Genomic DNA, 22,543 nt, shown 5'->3' on the forward strand with positions numbered 1-22,543 from the left:
TGATGAGGTGGCGACTTTTCCAGGGTGTATCCCGCCTTCCGTCCGATTGTAGCTGAGATAGGCACCAGTGCTCTCTTTGACCCCAAAGGAAATAAGCGGTAGAAATGGATGGATGGATGGACTAACCGTAATGAGTAATACCTTTTATCGTTTCGTTCCTAATCACAAGACTCTGGACCCTGTCTTTTTACAGTGTTTTTATGTTTTATTCTTTAGAAAACAATGCCATCTTATACTCTGGTAAAATCGGTAACTGTGGGTAACAGCTGTTCATATAAGGATATGTGTAGAATAATCAATCATGTTCGGAAAGGCCCCTTGAAACAAGGAACACATCCCAAGGGCCAGTGGACAGGTGTATTGGCCCCGCCCTACCACTAATAACCACTTACCATACTCCATTTACTCATTTGCTATTCTTCATAGGTCACCTCTCCCACGGGCATTTGACCCATTTGTCTCCACCTTTACCATCCTATGCCTTCTCCTCCCCTCCTCTTTCCTCCTTACAAAAGGAAACAGCCCTGCCAGCGCCTGTGCGATTTGACTAAATCGTGTGTGATTTCCCCAGAGAAAGTTGTTGACAGTCCCCGCCAAGTTGGCTGGTTTCACGCTCTACTTCCACAGGGCCTCCCCAGTTGAGGGCTGCTGGAACAGGATGGTCTTAAGGAAATTGAGGATGGATGCCGGGCTGTCATTGTGGTCGTACTCTGGAAATTGCTTTCGGAGTCAGCTTGTGAATGTTGTAGCACACTAATTGGTATCATGTCTGTGGACAGTTTCACCCAAAAATAAGAACGTTGAGGACACTCGTGGTTTGTCGTTCACTGCCGGTGTGCTCCTTTCATGATCAAACCCAGACCACTTGAAGTACGGATGACAGGCTTTCTTTGAAATGGTTTCCAAATCATTGCGAGTTCACCGCTTCCTTAAAACACGACATCTGCGAGGGCCACGCTTTGCTGAGAGGAGAAGGCGAGGAGGTGGGAGCCAAAGGGGCTGGAACGTCTCCTTGAAGGAGCGACTGAGAGTCTGCAGCTTGCAATCCATCTCCCGCATCAACAACACGTGTGGGTGTCGCCAGCCAACTGTTTGCTGTGCTAAATGGATCGCATCCAAGTCAGCAACACTCCACTGACATCCTGTAGACGATCGCTCAGGACCGGCGTTCACCTACTTGCCTCCAAACACAACAAAGGCTGTGGAAAGAGATGTGGAAAAAAGTGAAATATGTCCAGGTCCGCTGTCAAAAAGATCGAAAGTTGGGGCCAGAGAAAGGCTTCGCTAAATAATGGCTCCCCAAATCCCGTTGCGAAGGCCAACATGTCCATCACTCCATAAATATGTGTCTGTGAACGATGCAGCAAAAGAGGAGATATTAATCAATACTGAGCCAGTAAACATCTCCTCTGAGATTTCCAACAAATTTATGGACTGTGTCACAGAGGAACAATGCAAAAGGGAAGCCACGGCTTCGAACTTTTCCACCGGTAAAGTTTTATCTCCTCCGGGGATGTTGTAATTTTTCCTTTCTTGATAAACCTTGCATGTCTTGTGCAGTCTTCTGGTGATAGTAGACAAAGTGGTGTTTGTGCTTCTTAGGGGATGGGATAGGTCTCTTCCTGCGATTGTGAGACCCTGAAGAAGAACGATAACAACCCTGTATGAACGGTATTGTCCACTCGTCCTTGTGTTGTACATGAACAATCAGGATTGCAGGAAAACAAAATATGCAGTTGGTCATCCCTGTGCAGATGTAACTTCCTCTCCTCTGGGTAGAACTTCTGAAAGTACCTCATGGGGTTTATTTTTATTTATTTGTGGGGTTCATGGTGACTTTATCCAACTCTCCCTTAGTTAGAGGCGTACCATTGACCTATATATCTTGGTTCATCCCTGTGATTGATTGGTGAATAATCCAGGAAGTAGTCTGCCATTTGCCCAAAATCAGAGGGTTTTTCTGCGAGTTGAAATGTTAGGATATGGATAGATGGGTGAAATTAGGGGGTGTGGTCCTCGATCATTTTTTGTAGCATTACACCTGGTCTTACCGTTTAATGCTTTTGTGTTGAGATGCTTTTCATTTTTTTTTTTTTTTACGACTTTCAATCCATATCGACTATTAATTGTGCTGTTAGCTATGACCAAAGTCCTGAATCGTATCGAATAGAATTTAATAGAATGGAGTTTATTGTCATTATATTTACATATAACGAGATTAAAGTCTCCAATTTAAGGTGCGGTACTGGGAACAAATATGGGGTAAAATATAAACACAAGCGGGTAATAAAGGCCTCATGGTGGCGGAGGGGTTAGTGCGTCTGCCTCACAATACGAAGGTCCTGAGTAGTTTGGCGTTCAATCCCGGGCTCGGGATCTTTCTGTGTGGAGTTTGCATGTCTTCCCCGTGACTGCGTGGGTTCCATCCGGGTACTCCGGCTTCCTCCCACTTCCAAAGACATGCACCTGGGGATAGGTTGATTGGCAACACTAAATTGGCCCTAGTGTGTGAATGTGAGTGTGAATGTTGTCCGTCTATCTGTGTTGGCCCTGCGATGAGGTGGCGACTTGTCCAGGGTGTACGCCGCCTTCCGCCCGATTGTAGCTGAGATAGGCACCAGCGACCCCAAAAGGGAATAAGCGGTAGTAAATGGATGGATGGATGGTAATAAAGGAAAAACTAACAATTGAAATAAACAGACTACTATACAACAACAATTATAATCAATCCTGTACAATATACAAAACACTATAGACATATAAAATACTGTACATTATACAGAACAAGAGAAGAGTACCAAAGTAATAAATAATAATCAGTGTCTTGATTGATTGATTGATGATTACCTCTCAAAATACCATCATTGATGTCACCACATGACCATTGCTGGAGAAATACTACACAGGAACACATTTAGAATAGAATAGAATAAAATGGACTTTATTGTCATTATATTTGCATATAACAAGATTAAGGACTCCAACCTAAGTTGCGGTAGTGGGGAAAAATATGGGCACAAGAGGTAATAAAGGCAAAACTAACAATTGAAATAAACAGACTACTATCGAATAAAAATAATAAACAATCTTGTAGAATTTGTTTGTCTGCTTCAGTGCAGCTGGCGTACCACACTGTTATGCAGTACGTCAGCAGACTCTCGACAGCCGAGCGACAAAAGTATCCAGTTCAAAGTTATGGAATCTTTTTAACAAAAAACTGTTCAAATTTTTACATACTGTCTTCTAAAAAAGACAGATTGTCTATTATTCAATGAAAAAACATATTGGGATTTGAATCAACATTTAAAATACTTCGTTCCTCCGTGTTTTTAACACTAGGCCCACAAGTGCTCCCTAATAGGGCTGTCAAGAAATATCAGTTTTTTCAGCTGTGGTCCATGTAGTCTGCGGCGGTACTCAGTTGTAGTACACTTAGTTAATACACAGTAATGATCATCTCAAATGAACAGAAGAAGTCTACGGCTAAAGTCATAGATAAGCTTCTTAAGCGCAAAAAATATGACTTAGGTAGTGAAGCTGTATTTTCATTTGCATTTTAATTTTATTGACAGTTTGATTAAGAAACATTCATGATTAATTTAGTTCACTTTAGCACAACATAATTGTATGTACATTTATTTTTGTCAGTTATTTACGATTTCCTTCTTAAGCAGTAGATTTGGTTATTACTTATTTTTATGATTAGCCTGACCTAAGTCTAAAGTTTATGTGTTAAATAAATAATAGTCTCTTTGATGAACACATGGTTTCATATAATTTGACAAGGTTGTAAACAGTAAGTATGTCGGATATTACTGAATGCACTTAAAGTCAAGGGTAAGATGTCTAATTTAGTGTTAGTATTTGTTGTGAAAAAAGTTAAAAGAGGTTAACAAACCCTGGTGTAGATAATACGTATGGGAGATGCTTTGGTGTACATTTAGTGGAATATAACTTTTGCTTCACGGTCACTTTTATAACCCGTGTTTTTGAGTCTGTCTCCAAGATATTTGCGAATAAAACCACACCCCACACTCTTTAAATGTATCATCAGCTTACATTTGAACACGTCTACAAGTGTCTGTGTTAGTAATATTAACTTACAACGGCATTCTGTTTTTATTGTTTGACTTTCACAAATTGCTCAGGAAATTCACCAAAAAACGTCACTGTGGAGTTATTGAGACTGATCAGTTGATTGGAGCGCCCGCTTCCGCTGCTAATGGGTCCATAACGAAGACTTTTGTTTTGAGCCGTTTTATTACCGTGTTACAGGCACCATTTGGAAACAATTAAGGAATGTAAATAACATTTATAAAAAATGTGTGTGTGAATAACTCATTTCACAACATAAATACATCTGCGGCTTATAGTCCAGTGCGGCTAATATACAGACATATATGTATTTATTAAAAAAAATAGCGGGTGCGGCTTACATACTGGTGTGCTCTGTAGTCCGTAAAATATGGTATATGTTATATCTGTATCAATATGATGTATTTGACTTATAGGTACTAGAATAAAAGAGAATAGATCTTTATTGTCATTGTGCAACAGAATTGCAAGTAGGGCTGGGCCATATATCGCAGGTTTGTCTCTGTGCAATATAGAAAATGACTATATCGTGATATTCGAGTATACGTTCTCACGCAGTTGCTTTTAGCTGCGGGCATTACACTACATGCTCTTCTTGCTCTTTCCTGTCTTTCCTTCTCACAGACAGCAAGCACACATATGTCACACACTGTCACATCATATGTCACAGACGTCTACGCCCTCACAGAGCAGAGAGGTTGCAGCGTGGGTAACGTTAGCTGTGATGCTAGCGGAGCCGTGCGAGTGGTAATACGAGAGAAAGAAGGTGCAAATGAAGGAAGAAGTAATTCCCAAGAAAAACAGCAGGGGGTCTATCGTCTGGCGGTGGTTTGGCTTCAAGTCGGAATATGTCGAACAGACAATCGTAATTTGTCAAGTGTGGAGGGGAAAAGCTTACTATAAAAAGTAGCATTACTGCTAATATGTAGCATCATTTGAAAAGTCACCTGCTAGAGAATGAAGTGTTTACTCCGCTTATCAACATCTCCATTTGGTGCCACACTAACAAAATGCTGAGGCAAACATTTCCACATCAACACCGTATGAAAAAATAGTCAACAACAGAATTTAACAACGTCCGTATTAACCTACCACATAGCGAAGGACGAACACTATTTGATTTCCTATTATGCAACTCATATCTATTTGACACTTAAAATGTCTCTGACAATCTTGCACTTTCTGTTTTGAAATGACATGAATGTTTGTGCCACTGCTTAATTGTTTAATAAATACAGTTTTGGTTAATTGACTTAGTTGTGGTTTCCTTCTCTGCATGAAAGTTTAAAATGAGCAGTATGAACAAGAATGTTTTAACGTAGACACATAGAATCATCATACTGCTGTGATTATATGTATCAAGTGTTCATTCAAGGCCAATGCAAAATATCGAGATATATATCATGTATCGCGATATGGCCTAAAAATATTGAGATATTTAAAAAAGGCCTTATCGCCCAGCCCTAATTGCAAGCAAACCAATGTAGTGTAAATTTATTGATGAAACATAAAACACATTGGTATGACGATAAAAATAAAAAAATACATAACTAACTAGTAAATAACTAATAATACTAACACCCCATTGAGTCTTGTAGTAACTACCAATAACAGTGATATTATATTTCACATTTTTAAAGTCAAACAGGTCTCATTTCATAATTAATAAACATTCACAGAGCATGCATTACCAAACCCCCACTTTTAACAGAATGAAAGACTACAAGACAAAAGCCTTCCAGCAGAGTGACTTTGTTTCCATGTTTTTTTTTTGTCTGACTAGAAGTCTAGCAGAGACGGATAAAACGCTGCGAAGGATCTGTCTCTTCTCTGTTCTTCACTGATACGTAGTGTCAAGTGATGGCTGCTGACTGAATGTGGTTCAGCTCTGTTGATTGATGCTCAGAAGAGCTTCTCTTCCTCTAACTCCGCACCTAAACACGCTTTTTTCTGGCTTTTCCTGCAGAAACCGTGATGGACACTCGAGTGGCCACGGCTGAACTGGGCTGGACGGCGTATCCTAACTCTGGGGTAAGTCCATTTGAGGCGCTCTTTTACCCACTCTGGTGTTGGCATATCAAGTGTATGAACACTGCATTACAGCACATGCAGATCCACTGGCTGACAGGCAAATAGGCCGGAAGCCAGACAGGATACAAATACAGACTTAAGTAGTGCCCAGTGTAGCTCTATTATGGGTATTATTTTCTCTCTGTCCTGGCTCATAATGACTTAATGACATAATGAGTCCTGCACAAGCCCCAGAACACATAACCTAAGTCTCAGTAAATGGGGACTGTAATGATACTGTAATAACACATTTATGCAGGGAAGTGGAGGTATTAAGGTGAAAGTGAGCCAGGACAGCTAAAAGGATGCTAACCAGCTCTTTTAGGCTGGAAGGGAACTATTTCCATCTTTCTTCTAGTTTCATGCACATGAAAGGTGTGGGAATTAAGTAGAAAGTGTGAGATCTTTAAAAGGGTGTCTCCTGTTTCTTATGTTTTCTAAAGATGTATTCCATCAGGATGATAACATTAATGTACCTGAAGAAAACGTTAAGGTCTTGTTCCAGCGACTTTAATCCAGTAATTCATTGACAAGCCCCGCACTGCCACTGTGGGCAGTCAATGATTGCTGCCACATTTGCAAAGGCTTTAGGTCTTTGCAAGGGTTTTTACAATGGTGTAAAATGTAATATACCTTTTACTCCTCTTAGACAAAGTGCTGGTCAGTTTAATAGAAGGGCCTTCCTAACCATTTGTCCCCTCCAAACTCCTACAAACTAGGATTTTATATTGTGTTAAATGTGTGCTCTGAATTATACACGCGCACACACACACACACACACACACGCACGCACGCACGCACGCACACACATGCACGCACACACACACCCACACACACACACATTCATCAAAACACTCTCTCTCTCTCTCTCTGTATATATATATATATATATATATATGTATATATATGTGTGTGTGTGTGTGTGTGTGTGTGTGTGTATATATATATACATATATATATATATATATATATATATATATATATATATATATATATATACACACACAGTGGGGCAAAAACGTATTTAGTCAGCTACCGATTGTGCAAGTTCTCCCACTTAAAATGATGACAGAGGTCTGTAATTTTCATCATAGGTACACTTCAACTGTGAGAGACAGAATGTGAAAAAAAAATCCAGGAATTCACATTGTAGGAATTTTATTTAATTTATTTGTAAATTATGGTGGAAAATAAGTGTTTGGTTAACCATTCAAAGCTCTCACTGATGGAAGGAGGTTTTGGCTCAAAATCTCACGATACATGGCCCCATTCATTCTTTCCTTAACACGGATCAATCGTCCTGTCCCCTTAGCAGACAAAAAGCCCCAAAGCATGATGTTTCCACCCCCATGCTTCACAGTAGGTGTGGTGTTCTTGGGATGCAACTCAGTGTTCTTCTTCCTCCAAACACGACGAGTTAGCTTTATACCAAAAAGTTCTATTTTAGTTTCATCTGACCACATTACATTCTCCCAATCCTCTGCTGTGTCATCCATGTATCCATTTTGGTTGCTAAGTTAATGATTATTTGCAACAAAAAAAATGTTTATCAGTTTGAACATCAAATATGTTGTCTTTGTAGTGCATTCAATTGAATATGGGTTGAAAATGATTTGCAAATCATTGTATACTGTTTATATTTACATCTAATACAATTTTTCCAACTCATGTGGAAATAAAGTTGTACAACCCATTTACTATTTACCATCTGTGCTGAAAACTGCCAGGATGACTTAATTCATGGAGCGGTGGAGCGAGAGAACAGAGCAGGAACCAGGAACTATTTCTACCTACCCAGTGAGACTGTGGAGTTCAGCCGGCCCGCGGGCGCCCAGAGCCTCTTGTCTGTGTCGAGCAATGCTTTTTAAGCTCCCTGTGTTGTAAGGCTTCAGACGGGGAGAGAAGTGCTGTAGGGGGAATAAGCACCTACCTCGTTGTGCTGCTGCTTTGACCTTGCTGCTAGACTCTGCTAAAGCTGGTGTAGCATTACGCACAAATCACATGTATCACATTGCTAGGCGGTGTTGCTAAAGGTATCCGTGACGCGAAATAGTACCCAGGAAAAAAGACACAATGTTATGTTATGAATACTTTTATTACATCGTGGAAAATGGGTATGTTTGTTGCACGTTTTACTGTATCGTGAGTTGTACTTCTTCAATAGTCATTCCTACAATTAAGGTATTTTCCTTCTCTTTTCCAATGCTATGAAACCTGCGGCTTGTAAAATGGTGCAGCTAATTTATCAATCAATCAATCAATGATTATTCATATAGCCCTAAATCACCAGTGTCTCAAAGGGCTGCACAAACCACAACACAAACCACTACGATATCCTTGGTAGGGCCCACATAAGCGTCCCCCCAGGTGACCGAAGGCAATGGATGGCGAGCGGGTCTAACATGATACAGGGAAAGTTCAATCGATAGTGGATCCAACACAGCCGCGAGAGCCCAGTCCGAAGTGGATCCAACACATCAGCGAGAGTCTCGTTCACAGTGGAGCCAACAGGAAACCATCCCAAGCGGAGGCGGATCAGCAGCGCAGAGATGTCCCCAGCCGATACATAGGCGAGCGGTCTATCCTGGGTCCCGACTCTGGACAGCCAGTAGTTCATCCATGGCCATCGGACCGGATCCCCTCCACAAGGGAGAGTGGGACAGAGGAGAAAAAGAAAAGAAACGGCAGATCAACTGGTTTAAAAAAGGGTTCTATTTAAAGGCTAGAGTATACAAATGAGTTTTAAGGTGAGACTTAAATGCTTCTACTTTTATGGATTTTTTATTCAACAAATAGTTTTCACATTACTCCGACTGAGATAATGAAGCGGTGTGTTATTGTCTGTGCTACGGCGCTATCTTTTACACAAGTTTTATGCTAACTGAAAATGTACTTCCTGTTTAGTAAAGCCGTCCATAGCGTCTCTGCTCAAAAGGATTCCTTATTCATCACTCCAAACAACATTTTGTAAGTTTTACAATATAAGCAAAACAAGTCCTACTTTCTTAACTGTCCTGTTTGTGATGTCTGTAGGAGTGTTTTCAGGTAAATGTGTACATGCGTCGTAATATAATCAAACGAGTGACGTCATAATATGCAAACACATTTAAAAGTGTCTGTGTTGGTATTATTTACTTCCAACGGTATTCATTTTATATTGTCTCCGTTTCGTAAGTTCACCAAAATATCACCGTGGAGTTGTTGAGTTATTAGCCAATTGGAGAGCTAGCTTCCGCACCTCGTAGATCAATGACAATAATTTCCGTTTTGTTTGATCAGCCGTTTTACTGCCGTGTTAGAGACACCATTTGGAAACAGTTAAGGTACTGTATGTAGATAAACATTTACAAAATATTTAATATCGGTATATATCTGCGGCTTATAAACTAAGATATGCAAAAATATTTTTTTCTTTTAAAATTTGGTGGGTGTGGTTTAAGTACCACGCCCGGGGGTAAAAAAAGGTAATCAAAGTTTAAAGTGTTTCGCTTAAAATGTGTATCCTTTGCATTGTGACAACCAACCGCACCAGAGGGAGGATTTTATTGGGAGAAAATTCTAAAAAAGGTAGAACTACATTTTAAAGTTTAATTGCCTTGACAACCTAGGAATGTAAAGATAAGAAAATATAATATCAAGGTTATTATTATAACCGCAGTATTTTTTCATATTAGGTCCTTCAAAAAATATGTATATATTTGTGAGATCATCGCAATTTTTATTCGTACCGATTCTTACCTAAATAGAAAAAACCTTTGAAAATCGATAAAATAAATACAAATCCGGATTTTTGACCTTGACCTTGATTTTATCTTGCCTTATTTGTATTTGACTTTGATAAATGTTTGGGTATACATATGTATTTTTTAAACAAAACTATTTTTTTTAAATAATATAGAAATTAATCAGAACTGTTATTTATTTTTGGAGGAATGTAGTTAATTATAAAACTGACACCAAATGTCAATAAAAACATATTGATTTTGAATCGAGAATTGATTCTGAATGGAATTGTTTCCCCTACTCCCTAACTGCCGAGTTAGTGCAAGTGTATATATGCAAAAGTGGTTATTAGTCTCGGTTTTTCAATCATTTGAATTTTAAATAGTAATACTAACTGTCTATTGTCTTTACCCATCCATCCATCCATTTTCCCGTATTCCCTTTAGGGGTCGCGGGGGGCGCTGGCGCATATCTCAGCTATAATCGGGCGGAAGGCGGGGTACACCCTGGACAGGTCGCCACGTTACCATTTATGATTAATATGGTTTATCGTTACAGCCCTTTTATCAACACACCATGATTAAGGAACACACATTTAAGCAAAGTCTATGAGTGATATGTATAAATATATGAGTATATCTGACAACCCACACCCCCAAAAATGTGACGACGAACCCAAATGGAATTTATGGGAGCATCAAGGATAACAACGAGTCAACTACTCTAGATAATAATAATCTCAACTGTAGCTTTTCCTTCACACTTTTTAAGTGTTTTGTTATAAAGCTATTGTATGAAAGCCTAAAAGAAATACCATATTTTTCGGACTATAAGTCGCATTTTTTTTTATAGTTTGGCCTGGGGTGCCACTTATACTCAGGAGCGACTTATGTGTGAAATTATTAACACATTAACGTAAAATATCAAATAATATTATTCAGCTCATTCACGTAAGAGACTACACCTATAAGATTTCATCGGATTTAGCAGTTAGGAGTGACAGATTGTTTGGTAAACGTATAGCTAGGGGTGTGACGGTACACAAAAATTTCGGTTTGCTACGTTCTTTGGTTTAGACGTCACAGTTCGGTTCATTTTCGGTAAAGCAAGAAAACAACAAAATATAAATTTTTGGGTTATTTATTTACGAAATTTGTAAACAATGGCTTTATTCTTTTAGCATTGGGAACAGTATGATAATTTTGCCCACGTTAATCCACATTAAACTGCCTCAAGGTGTTGCTTTGATTAAATAAAATGACAAAACCTTTCTTCCACATATAAAAAGTGCAACATTAAACAGTTTCAAGTCAACTCACCATGCTTAATTTATTACAGCATTTGGGAAGCCTGTAGTTGACTTTTATTATGTAAATGTTATATTTTTGTCAACATGTGATTGCAGGGACCCTGCCATTCAAAACTAGGCTGCTACATTACTAATGATTAATATAACTATAACCGAAAAAATAGTACAATAGCAATAGGAGAGACTATTCATCCCTGAACACCATGGACTTCATGTTATTTCATGCCCCTAACACACACACACACACACACACACACACACACACACACTGCAAAATTAACTATTGTTACGCTAAAAGCTAATTAGCCTTCACCTCTAGACAGAACTGCGAGCGAGCTGAGTTGCAGTTCAAGTTTGTAGAAGGTCAACGGGCTCGTGGTGATGCCCGCAGTAGTTGTGACTGGGAAGTATTTTATATAATTTGGGGAGAGTACGATGTCCGCTGCTAAACAGATATCTGCTCGACGCTGAAGCATTGAGAACATGCGTTCTGAATACGCACTGCTGATTGGCTGTTACGTCGCTCTGAAAACGCACTGCTGATGGGATTTGTATGTAACCAATCAGATGGTTATGTGGGCGGGACAATGCTGGGTGCTCAAACAGAGGCAGAAAGCAGAGCAGCTTGTTAAAACTTTAGCTTATAAACTCGTTCGATACACCAGACCGAACCGGACCGAAACCCCTGTACTGAAACGGTTCAATACAAATACACATACCGTTACACCCCTACGTATAGCATGTTCTATATGTTATAGTTATTTGAATGACTCTTACCATAATATGTTACGTTAACATACCAGGCACCTTCTCAGTTGGTTATTTATGCGTCATATAACATACACTTATTCAGCCTGTTGTTCACTATTTTTTATTCATTTTAAATTGCCTTTCAAATGTCTATTCTTGGGGTTGGGTTTTATCAAATAAATCTCCCAAAAATACGACTTACATATGTTTTTTTTCCTTCTTTATTATCTAATTTTGGCAGGTGCGACTTATACACCAGAGCGACTTATACTCCGAAAAATACGGTACAGAGGAGCTGAATATTTACAATTGGACATAAAAAAATAAAATCTTACCTCAAGTTCAGCCTTTTAACTCTAGAAAAGACTACAAGGGTGAAAACTTATCATACGGCAATTTGAGAGACAGAGGTGTCCGTGGTGGCGAGACACGAGTGTGACAAACCAACGTTGTCCCATTGTGTGAAAGGACAACACCTTGGTGGATTGTGTCCTACAGCGTCACCGGTGAAACTTGAGCCACAAAGGTGGTTTAGTGATCGCCCCATCCAAAGTTCAAGGGATGGTCAAACCTTTCAAGTCTCTTCCACTGTACATGCATTATGGAGGGGGCGTTCCATGAGCGATAATCAGAGTGTGTGTGGCTTAAGTTACTCAGGGAATAAACACACATTGAGCAGAAACATGGGAGAAAATGATGACTTGGCCACTTGCAGAGGGTAAGTGCGGCCTACTACTTGAAATGTTCCCTACTCAAGCAAAACAGAATAAAGTCAATAACATCACTTGTCATTTTTGGCATCACAAAGCATCACCGGGAAGGGATCAACATTTCCAAATACATGTCGGAATTGACCCTCAATGAACCACGATGCAGCCCCGACCCTTCTTAACTGTAGACAAGACACAATTATCTTGTTGAGTCACATTCAGTGGATACGTCACTTTCGTCACTTGATTGACATTCCCGGCACCCGAGACTTTTGTGAGATGACGATGGCTGCTGCCACATCATTATGTAGAAAAAATGGAAAAATGGGTTAGACTTGTATATCGCTTTTCTACATTCAAGGTACTCAAAGCGCTTTGACTATTTCCACATTCACGCACATTTACACATTGATGGCGAAAGCTGCCATGCAAGGCGCTAACCACGACCCATCAGAAGCAAGGTTGAAGTGTCTTGCTCAAGGACACAGCGGCATACTTGCCAACCTTGAGACCTCCGAATTCGGGAGATGGGGGGCGGCTGCGGGGTTTGGTTTAGGTGGGCGGGGTTTGGTGGTAGCAGGGGGTGAATATTGTAATGTCCCGGAAAAGTTAGTGCTGTAAGGGGTCCTGGGTATTTATTCTGTTGTGTTAGGGTGCGGATGTTCTCCCAAAATGTGTTTGTCATTCCTGTTTGGTGTGGGTTCACAGTGTGGCGCTTATTTGTAACAGTGTTAAAGTTGTTTATATGGCCACCTTCAGTGTGACCTTTATGGCCGTGGTTCAAGTATGCCTTGCATTCACAAGTGTGTATGAATAAGTCGCATACATTATGTGACCAGACCGGCACGCTGTTTGTATGGAGAACAAGCGGACGTGACGACAGGTTGTAGAGGATACTAAGGGCAGTGTCTTTAAGGCATGCCCCCAACATTGTTGTCCGAGTGGAAATTGGGAGAAATTCAGGAGAATGGTTGCCCCCGGAGATCTTTGGGAGGGGCACTGAAATTCGGGAGTCTCCCGGGCAAGTATGCACAACGGACGTAACTCGGTTGGTTGAAAATGGGGATTGAACCAGAAACCCTCAGGTTGCTAGCACGGCTGCTGGCACGGCCACCGTTCCAACCGCGCTACAAAGTTTGGTTCTTTTATGAATTTATTATGGGTTTACTCAAAATGCTACTAAATTTCACAACTTTCCTCCAGAATGTCTTGTCTTTGTCCATGTGATGTCAGATGAATAAAAAATTGAGCTGTTTGGCCACAATACCCAGCAATATTTTTGGAGGAGAAAAAGAGAGGTTTTTAATCCCAGGAACACCACACCTACCGTCAATCATGGTGGTGGTAGTATTATGCTCTGGACCTGTTTTGCTGCAAATGGAACTGATGCTTTACAAAGTAAATGGGAGAATGAAAAAGGAGGATTACCTCCAAATTCTTCAGGACAACCTAAAATCATCAGCTCAGAGGTTGGGTCTTGGGCGCAGTTGGGTGTTCCAACAGGACAATGACCCCAAACACATGTAAACAGTGGTAAAGGAATGGCTAAATCAAGCTAGAATTAAGGTTTTAGAACAGCTTTCCCAAAGTCCTGACTTAAACATGTGGACATGGGGACGGCGTGGCGCAGTGGAAGAGTGGCCGTGCGCAACCCGAGGGTCACTGGTTCAAATCCCACCTAGAACCAACCTCGCCACGTCCGTTGTGTCCTGAGCAAGACACTTCACCCTTGCTCCTGATGGGTGCTGGTTGGCGCCTTGCATGGCAGCTCCCTTCATCAGTGTGTGAATGTGTGTGTGAATGGGTAAATGTGGAAGTAGTGTCAAAGCGCTTTGAGTACCTTGAAGGTAGAAAAGCGCTATACAAGTACAACCCATTTATCATTTATCATTTACAATGCTGAAGAAACAAGTTCATGTCAGAAAACCAACAAATTTAGCTGAACTGAACCAATTTTGTCAAGATGGATTCCAAAAGCGCCTTATTGCAGTGAACCTTGCCAAGGGACATGTAACCAAATATTAACATTGCTGTATGTATACTTTTGACCCAGCAGATTTGGTCACAATTTCAGTAGACCCATAATAAATTCATAAAAGAACCAAACTTCATGAATGTTTTTTCGTGACCAACAAGTATGTGCTCCAATCGATTTATCAAAAAAAATTAAAAATAAATACAAGTTGTAGAAATGATTGGAAACTCAAGACAGCCTGACATTATGTTCTTTACTGGTGTATGTAAACTTTTGACCACGACTGTACATGACTGAGGTAGCTGGCCTGCAGAAAAATGATGGTATTTGATGTATGAGTTTGGATTGTTTATCTATGGGCTTCACGGTGGCAGAGGGGTTAGTGCGTCTGCCTCACAGAACGAAGGTCCTGCAGTCCTGGGTTCAATCCCGAGCCTGGGATTGAACCCAGGAATGCAGGACCTTTGTATTTTGAGGCAATACCTTCTGTGTGGAGTTTGCATGTTCCCCCCGTGAATGCGTGGGTTCCCTCCGGGTACTCCGGCGTCCTCCCACTTCCAAAGACATGCACCTGGGGATAGGTTGATTGGCAACACTAAATTGGCCCTAGTGTGTGAATGTTGTCTGTCTATCTGTGTTGGCCCTGTGATGAGGTGGCGACTTGTCCAGGGTGTACGCCGCCTTCCGCCTGATTGTAGCTGAGATAGGCGCCAGTGCCCCCCGCGACCCCAAAAGAGAATAAGCGGTAGAAAATGGATGGATGGATGGAAAGAAAAAAAAAGAGTCCAAAAGCAAAATGCTTCAGAGGAGATTTTCCCTCGCAAAAGAGAACAAATATAGAGCGTGACACAAATAAAAGACTTGGTTGTCTGATTTGGGTGCGAAATAACTTTTTTAGAACCGATTTTTTTTAGTTTTCCCGCGTCTTTCTTGACAGGATAAAAGTGGGGTGGGAGCTAAAATTACTTTTATCCGGAAGGAGATGGATGGGATTAGAGGGAGTGTGGAGTGAAAAGGGGTACGAGAGCGAAGAAAAGAGAGGGTAGGTTACAGGATCAAGAGGGGGGGTGGGGGGATTAGAAGAACCGGGGGGACAGGGGTGGGGGGGGGGCATCAATCAGTGTGAACGCTGCTTGGCAAGCCTGCAGACTGTGAGTGTGGATGTCAGACGGGGTTAACTCTCAGGGACCGGGGACGGGATTTGGGTGTGCAGCGGGGTTCAAAGGTTTGCTCCGACGAGAGGCGGAGGTTACCGTCAGGCGTGCCGAAAATCGGGGCCAGTGGCCGTGCCCGTCAAGGCCCGCGGCGGAGCGCGATAAAGAGAGCGGTTGGGTGGGTGGCGAGGATAAACACTGGGGGGCAGGAAAAAAAGAGTAGAAGAAGGACTGGGGGAGAACATTAAGAAGGGGATTTTGGTAGCAGGTGGAAAAAAAACTGTTGGCGTGTTTTTTATTACTGCCGCTGACTTGTAGCCACATGTGTGCTGCTGCTTGCTGCTGCACGCTCTGCCCTGGTCTAGCCAAGTCCTGCGGGTTTGAACTGGACAGGTGTGTGCACTTCCTGTAGGTGGAGATCCATAAGAGCCATCTGCTGACCTACTACTTCAATTATTCATACCCTGACAGACTGACAGGCCTGATGCACATATAGAAGGGAAGGATGGAGCGAGTGAACCTCACCCAGAGGGACAGATAGAGGTCTGATAAGGAGACCTGAGATGAAGAATAACAGTGAGATGTTTACACATTGGTATTTGTATGTTGGCCTTTGTTTACTGCACTAACGAGTTGTGTTCAATTTCATGTCAACTTGGTAACTTAAACCAAGAAACAATATATATAAACATATTATACATACAAACACACGTATTACTCACACACACACACCGTTATTCATACATACAAACGTAGATACATAGGTACCTACGCTCCCACATACATACACAAATACAGTACATACCTGATAGGGGTGTGTGAAAAAATCGATTCGGATAAGAATCGAATCGTTTACTTTATGCGATTCAGAATCGATTCTGATTTTAAAAAATCTATTTTTTTTTATTTAAAATTTTGTTGTTTAATTATTTTTTTATTTTTTTTAATCCAACAAACCACTACACAGCAATGCCATAACAATGCAATCCAATTCCAAAACCAAACCTGACCCAGTAACACTGCGAACTGCAATAAACAGAGCAATTGAGGAGACACAAACACGACACAGAACAAACCAAAAGTAATGAAACAAAAATGAATATTATCAACAACAGTATCGATATTAATTATAATTTCAGCATAGCAGTGATTAAAAAACCCTCACTGACATTATCACTAGACATTTATAAAAATAATAAAAACGAACAATAGTGTCACAGTGGCATCGCATCTCATAAGCTTGACAACACACTGTGTCCAATGTTTTCACAAAGATAAAATAAGTCATATTTTTGGTTTGTTTAATAGTTAAAACAAATTTACATTATTGCAATCAGTTGATAAAACATTGTCCTTTACAATTATAAAAGCTTTTTTTAAAAAACATCTACTACTCTGTTAGCATGTCAGCAGACTGGGGTAGATCCTGCTGAAATCCTATGTATTGAATGAATACAGAATCGTTTTAAATCGGAAAAATATCGTTTTTGAATTGAGAATCGAATCAAAAAAATCGATATATTATCGAATTGTGACCCCAAGAATCGATATTGAATTGAATCGAATCTTGGGACATCCAAAGATTCACAGCCCTAATACCAACTAATTCCAAGTTCGTCCATCTACACGCACATTCACGGTACTAACATACACATACTGTACATATACATTCACTGTATAAACATACATACATATACTGTACATATACATTCACTGTACAAACATTCATATACATCCATCCATCCATTTTCTACCGCTTATTCCCTTTCGGGGTCGCGGGGGGCGCTGGCGCCTATCTCAGCTACAATCGGGCGGAAGGCGGGGTACACCCTGGACAAGTCGCCACCTCATCGCAGGGCCAACACAGATAGACAGACAATATTCACACTCACATTCACACACTAGGGCCAATTTAGTGTTGCCAATCAACCTATCCCCAGGTGCATGTCTTTGGAAGTGGGAAGAAGCCGGAGTACCCGGAGGGAACCCATGCATTCACGGGGAGAACATGCAAACTCCACACAGAAAGATCCCGAGCCTGGATTTGAACCCAGGACTGCAGGACCTTCGTATTGTGAGGCAGACGCACTAACCCCTCTGCCACCGTGAAGCCCATTCATATACACATTCTGTTCATATACAAGTACATATACATACATACACTCATGCACATAATCATGTTTCATCAAACATATATCAACGTTGTTGCCCTAGGGCAGGGGTCGGGAACCTTTTTGGCTGAGAGAGCCAAGAAGCCAAATATTTTAAAATGTATTTCCCTAAGAGCCATATAATATTTTTTTTTAACACTGAACACAACTGAAAGCGTGCATTTTTAAGTAAGACCAACATTTCCAAAGTATAATAGGTCTCTTATTCTTTGTAATAACATTGTTATTCTGAAGCTAACTGTGGGGAGGGGGGGGGGGGGGGGGGGGGGGGGGGGGGGGGGGGGGGGGGGGGGGGGGGCGTGGCCTGCGGGCCTGCAGCAAAGCAGGATGTTGCAGGACCGGCCTCGAAATCAGCGACAGGTGCGTAGATAGCCCACCTGGGTCTTGTTATCTAATCACCTGTCGCTCTGTTATAAGCAGCAGCCAGGAGGAGAGACAGGTTTGGGGCTGGAGCCAGAGCGTGAGTGAGGACGAAAGAGAAAAAGACAATTGCTGGAAAGCAACTGAGAGAAAAATAAAACAAAACAATATTGTAACCCTAAAACAGGCTCTTGGTGGTCTGAAGATCCCCCAGGAGGGCAAGCCCCACACTAACCAATAATAAATAAATTACTTCTTACCATTAATGCAACTTCTTGAACATAAAAAAGCATGAGAATGTTTTATATTTTGAACGTTATTTTTAACACTGTAATTACAAGTGGAATTATTCATTACTTATCGTGTTAAGCAATGTCAGCTCAGATTTATCCGAGAGCCAGATGCAGTCATCAAAAGAGCCACATCTGGCTCTAGAGCCATAGGTTTCCTACCCCTGCCCTGCCCTAGGGGAAACTGGGTAACACATGGCATACTGACAAAGTTTAACCTATTGTTACTATAACAATCTACAAGATTAATATAGGTTGCCTCTCTCTCTCTTTTTTTTTTTTTAAATCTTTCTAGTTATAATTTTGTATAGGTATTGTTGCCTTTGATCAACTGTATTGTTGATAATAGAGGTAAACTATTGGTATTGTTCATAATCAATAGCACTTTTTCTATTGGTATTTGTATTGCTCCAGTTGCAGTGTAAAAATGCTCATTGTCATTACTATATTATTATTTATTTCACTAACTGTTTCTTTACTGTCACTGTTACGAATATTTATTTATATATTGTATGTGCCGGTGTTGTTCTATTGTAGTTGTTGTTTTATTTGTTATTGTTGTGTTTGCTGTTGTTGTTTTTGTCTCTCTGTCTAATCCCCCTCTTATCCCCACAATTTCCCCTTCTGTCTTCCTTTTTATCTCTTTCGATCCCCTCCTGCTACGGCCCGGCTGCACCAAATGATACTATAAATACATTTAATAAAGTCAAATTCAAATAAGGCAAAAAAAAAGAAGTATCCTACACTTCTCTTTTGTAAAGTAAATCTGAACAGCCGATATGGGCATCTACATCAACTATATGATTTGCCTGAGAAGCTGGACAGGACAAAAAAACAAAACAACTCAATAAACTTGAGGTTTGAGGAAATCAAGGATTTTTGCTTTAATGTACCGTATTTTTCGGACTATAAGGCACACCTAAAATCCTTTCATTTGCTCAAAAATTGACAGTGCGCCTTATAACCCGGTGTGACTAATGTACGGCATGATTCTGGTTGTGCTCAAAGCAATTTTATTTGGTACATGGTGTAATGTTGAATGTGACCAGTAGAAGGCAGTCACAAATAAGAGTTACGTGTAGACTGCAAGATGACTAAAAAAAACAACATCAACATGTTATATGTTCCATTGAAAATACAGAACATTACACACGGTGCTTAAAAATATGTCAAAATGTTTTGGTACGACTTTGAGCCACACCGCTTGATAGATGGTTGGCCCATTACGGCTACCGTAGACAGAGATACGGACCGCAAAATGGCACCTTTTAGCAGACATATTATCTGGTGTTTTGTTTTGCAATATTATGCAAAACCAACTTTTCATGTCATCTGGTACATGCTGATGTGTATTTGGGATCTGAACTAGTCCTGAAAATTTGTGCACATCTGCCATTGAAGTCCGTACCGAGTCCAATCCGGGTTGTGCTTACCGACCTCGAAGCAATTTTATTTGGTTCATGGTGTAATGATAAGTGTGACCAGTAGATGGCAGTTACACATAAGAGACGTGTAGACTGCAATATGACGCCAGTAAACAACACCCAAACTTTAAATGTTCCAATGAAAATACAGAACATTACACACAACACTCACAAATCCGTCAACGTGTTTTAGAATGACTTTGAAGCTGCACCGCTTGATGGATTGTCGGCCCATTATGACTACCATAGTCAGAGATACAAGTATTACTATGGTGTGTATATAAGAACCGGCACCCATTAGCAGACATATTTTCTACCTATTTGTTTCACAATATTGTGCAAAAGCAACTGTTCTTACCTTCTGGTACCTGCAGATGTGTATTTGAGATCTGCATAAGTCCAGAAAATGCACGCATGTCCACCGCTGTAGTCCGTACCGACTCCTTAGTCGATAAGCTTCTTAATTTTCTCCATCTTCTTGTTATGGGACATTCATCCTCTGCTTTTGTCATTTCTAATATAAAGTAGTGTAAAGTTCTTATTTATATCTGTGGGTAAACTCGCCATGAAAGCACTAAAACATACCGGTGTAGTGAGTTTACATCATTCACCCGAGGAACTTTAGTTATTAGAGTGTTCCGGGACACATTTCGGGCGTTGCTGTTGCATTTGTGAACCACAGATGAAGAGATGCTGCTCTGTTATTGATTGAAGTAAAGTCTGAATGTCATTAAAACAGTTAGCGCCATCTTTTGACTCTTCTTCCACCCCCGTCCTTGCACGCTACACCGCTATAACAATGACGGGGAGAAGACGCTGTCCAAGTGGAGGCACGTAAATAAGACCGCCCACACAATGGTACTAATAAAATCATTATATGACCCATTTAATGCGCTTTATAATCCGGTGCACCCTATGGTTCAGAAAATACGGTACATGAATATCTATAAAGTATGACAACATGGACGAGAGATTTATCGTTTTAAACGTAATTCTGCCTTTTTCTAGTTATGTCTACTTGAAAACAAGGCATGGGTCTTTATGGACACAAATGAGAACCAACACACATATTACCACAAACCCTCGCCCGTGTACCGACACAAGTGTGTGTTCACACATTTATACATCCTCATGTCGCCCTCAGAGATGTGCTCAAGTTAAAAGGAAATTGAACGCGATCGCTCTCACAAACATGAGCGGCTTGCCATCAGAGCAGTGGGGGATCACTTTCATTTTGCTTTCATGGTTATTGGGTGTGTGTCGTCAGGCGCTTTAAATTGCTTTGTGCGCCGACACAGACATGCCTACTCGGCGTGAAGATAGGACTTGGCTACACGTCCATGGCTTCCCATGACTGTATTGTGTTATTTGTGGAGAAAAGATCCAAAGAGAGACTGAAACAGCATCCTTGAAAATAATTTCCACAAGGATGTGTTCACTGGTGTAAGACAAATATAAACTCTATAAGGTCACACTTCACTGTACCGCTTTTTTATTTTTTTTAAAGGGGACTTACTATGCAAAACCGACTTTTTTTTTTGCCTGTTTGTACATGTTTTTGTGTATTTGGGATCTGCATAAGTCCCAAAAATTAGTAATCAGACCATTGAGGCATGGCAAAGATAATTACCATATTTGTTGGACTATAAGGCGCACTTAAAGGGGAACTTTATCACCAGACCTATGTAAGCGTCAATATATTCCTTGATGTTGCAGAAAAAAGACCATATGTTTTTTTAACCGATTTTCGAACTGTAATTGGGTGGATTTTGGCGAATTAAACGCCTTTCTATTATTCGCTCTGGGAGCGAGCGATTAATAGAAATAGGTAGTCAGTCCGCCATTTTCTCAAACACATTACAAACAACGAGTCAAATCAGCTCTGTTATTTTCCGTTTTTTCGACTGTTTTCCGTACTTTGGAGACATCATGCCTCGTCGGTGTGTTGTCGGAGGGTGTAACAACACAATCAGGGACGGATTTAAATTGATTTACGTGGAATGTGCATCGATTAGCACAGCATGCTAATCGATGTTAACATGCTATTTAAGCTAGCTGTATGTACATTTGTAGCTATATTTGCATCCAGGCTTTCCCTCCAACCACATTTAATTCCAAACAAACACACACCAATCGACGGATTTAAGTTGCACCAGTGTCAAAAGATGCGAAAGTCCCTCGTTTGGTCTGCACATTTTACCGGCGATGCTAAGACAGAGATGGAACAGAGATGTTTGGATATCCTGCGACACTCCAAGCAGATGCATTTCCAACGATAAAGTTAACGAAATCACAAAGGTGAGTTTTTTTGATGTTATTGACTTATGTGCTAATCAGACATATTTGGTCGCGGCATGACTGCCAGCTAATTGATGCTAACATGCTATTAGGGCTAGCTGTATGTACATTTGTAGCTATATTTGCATCCAGCCTTTCCCTCCACCCACATTTAATGCCAAACAAACCCTTACCAATCGACAGATTTAAGTGGGTCCAGTGTCAAAAGATGCGA

The 22,543-nt window shown here is 40.7% G+C and overlaps 1 protein-coding gene across 1 annotated transcript in view; it reads left to right on the forward strand.

The window, feature by feature from the left end:
* LOC133568280 (ephrin type-B receptor 1-B) overlaps positions 1-22,543 on the forward strand; it is a 576,210-nt gene that overhangs the window by 169,781 nt on the left and 383,886 nt on the right. The window contains 1 exon segment of the mRNA XM_061920097.1: positions 6,062-6,126. Coding sequence (XP_061776081.1) covers positions 6,062-6,126 — 65 coding nt within the window.

The sequence above is a fragment of the Nerophis ophidion genome, linkage group LG14 (assembly GCF_033978795.1).
Source record: "Nerophis ophidion isolate RoL-2023_Sa linkage group LG14, RoL_Noph_v1.0, whole genome shotgun sequence".
In the NCBI taxonomy this organism is placed as follows: domain Eukaryota; kingdom Metazoa; phylum Chordata; class Actinopteri; order Syngnathiformes; family Syngnathidae; genus Nerophis; species Nerophis ophidion.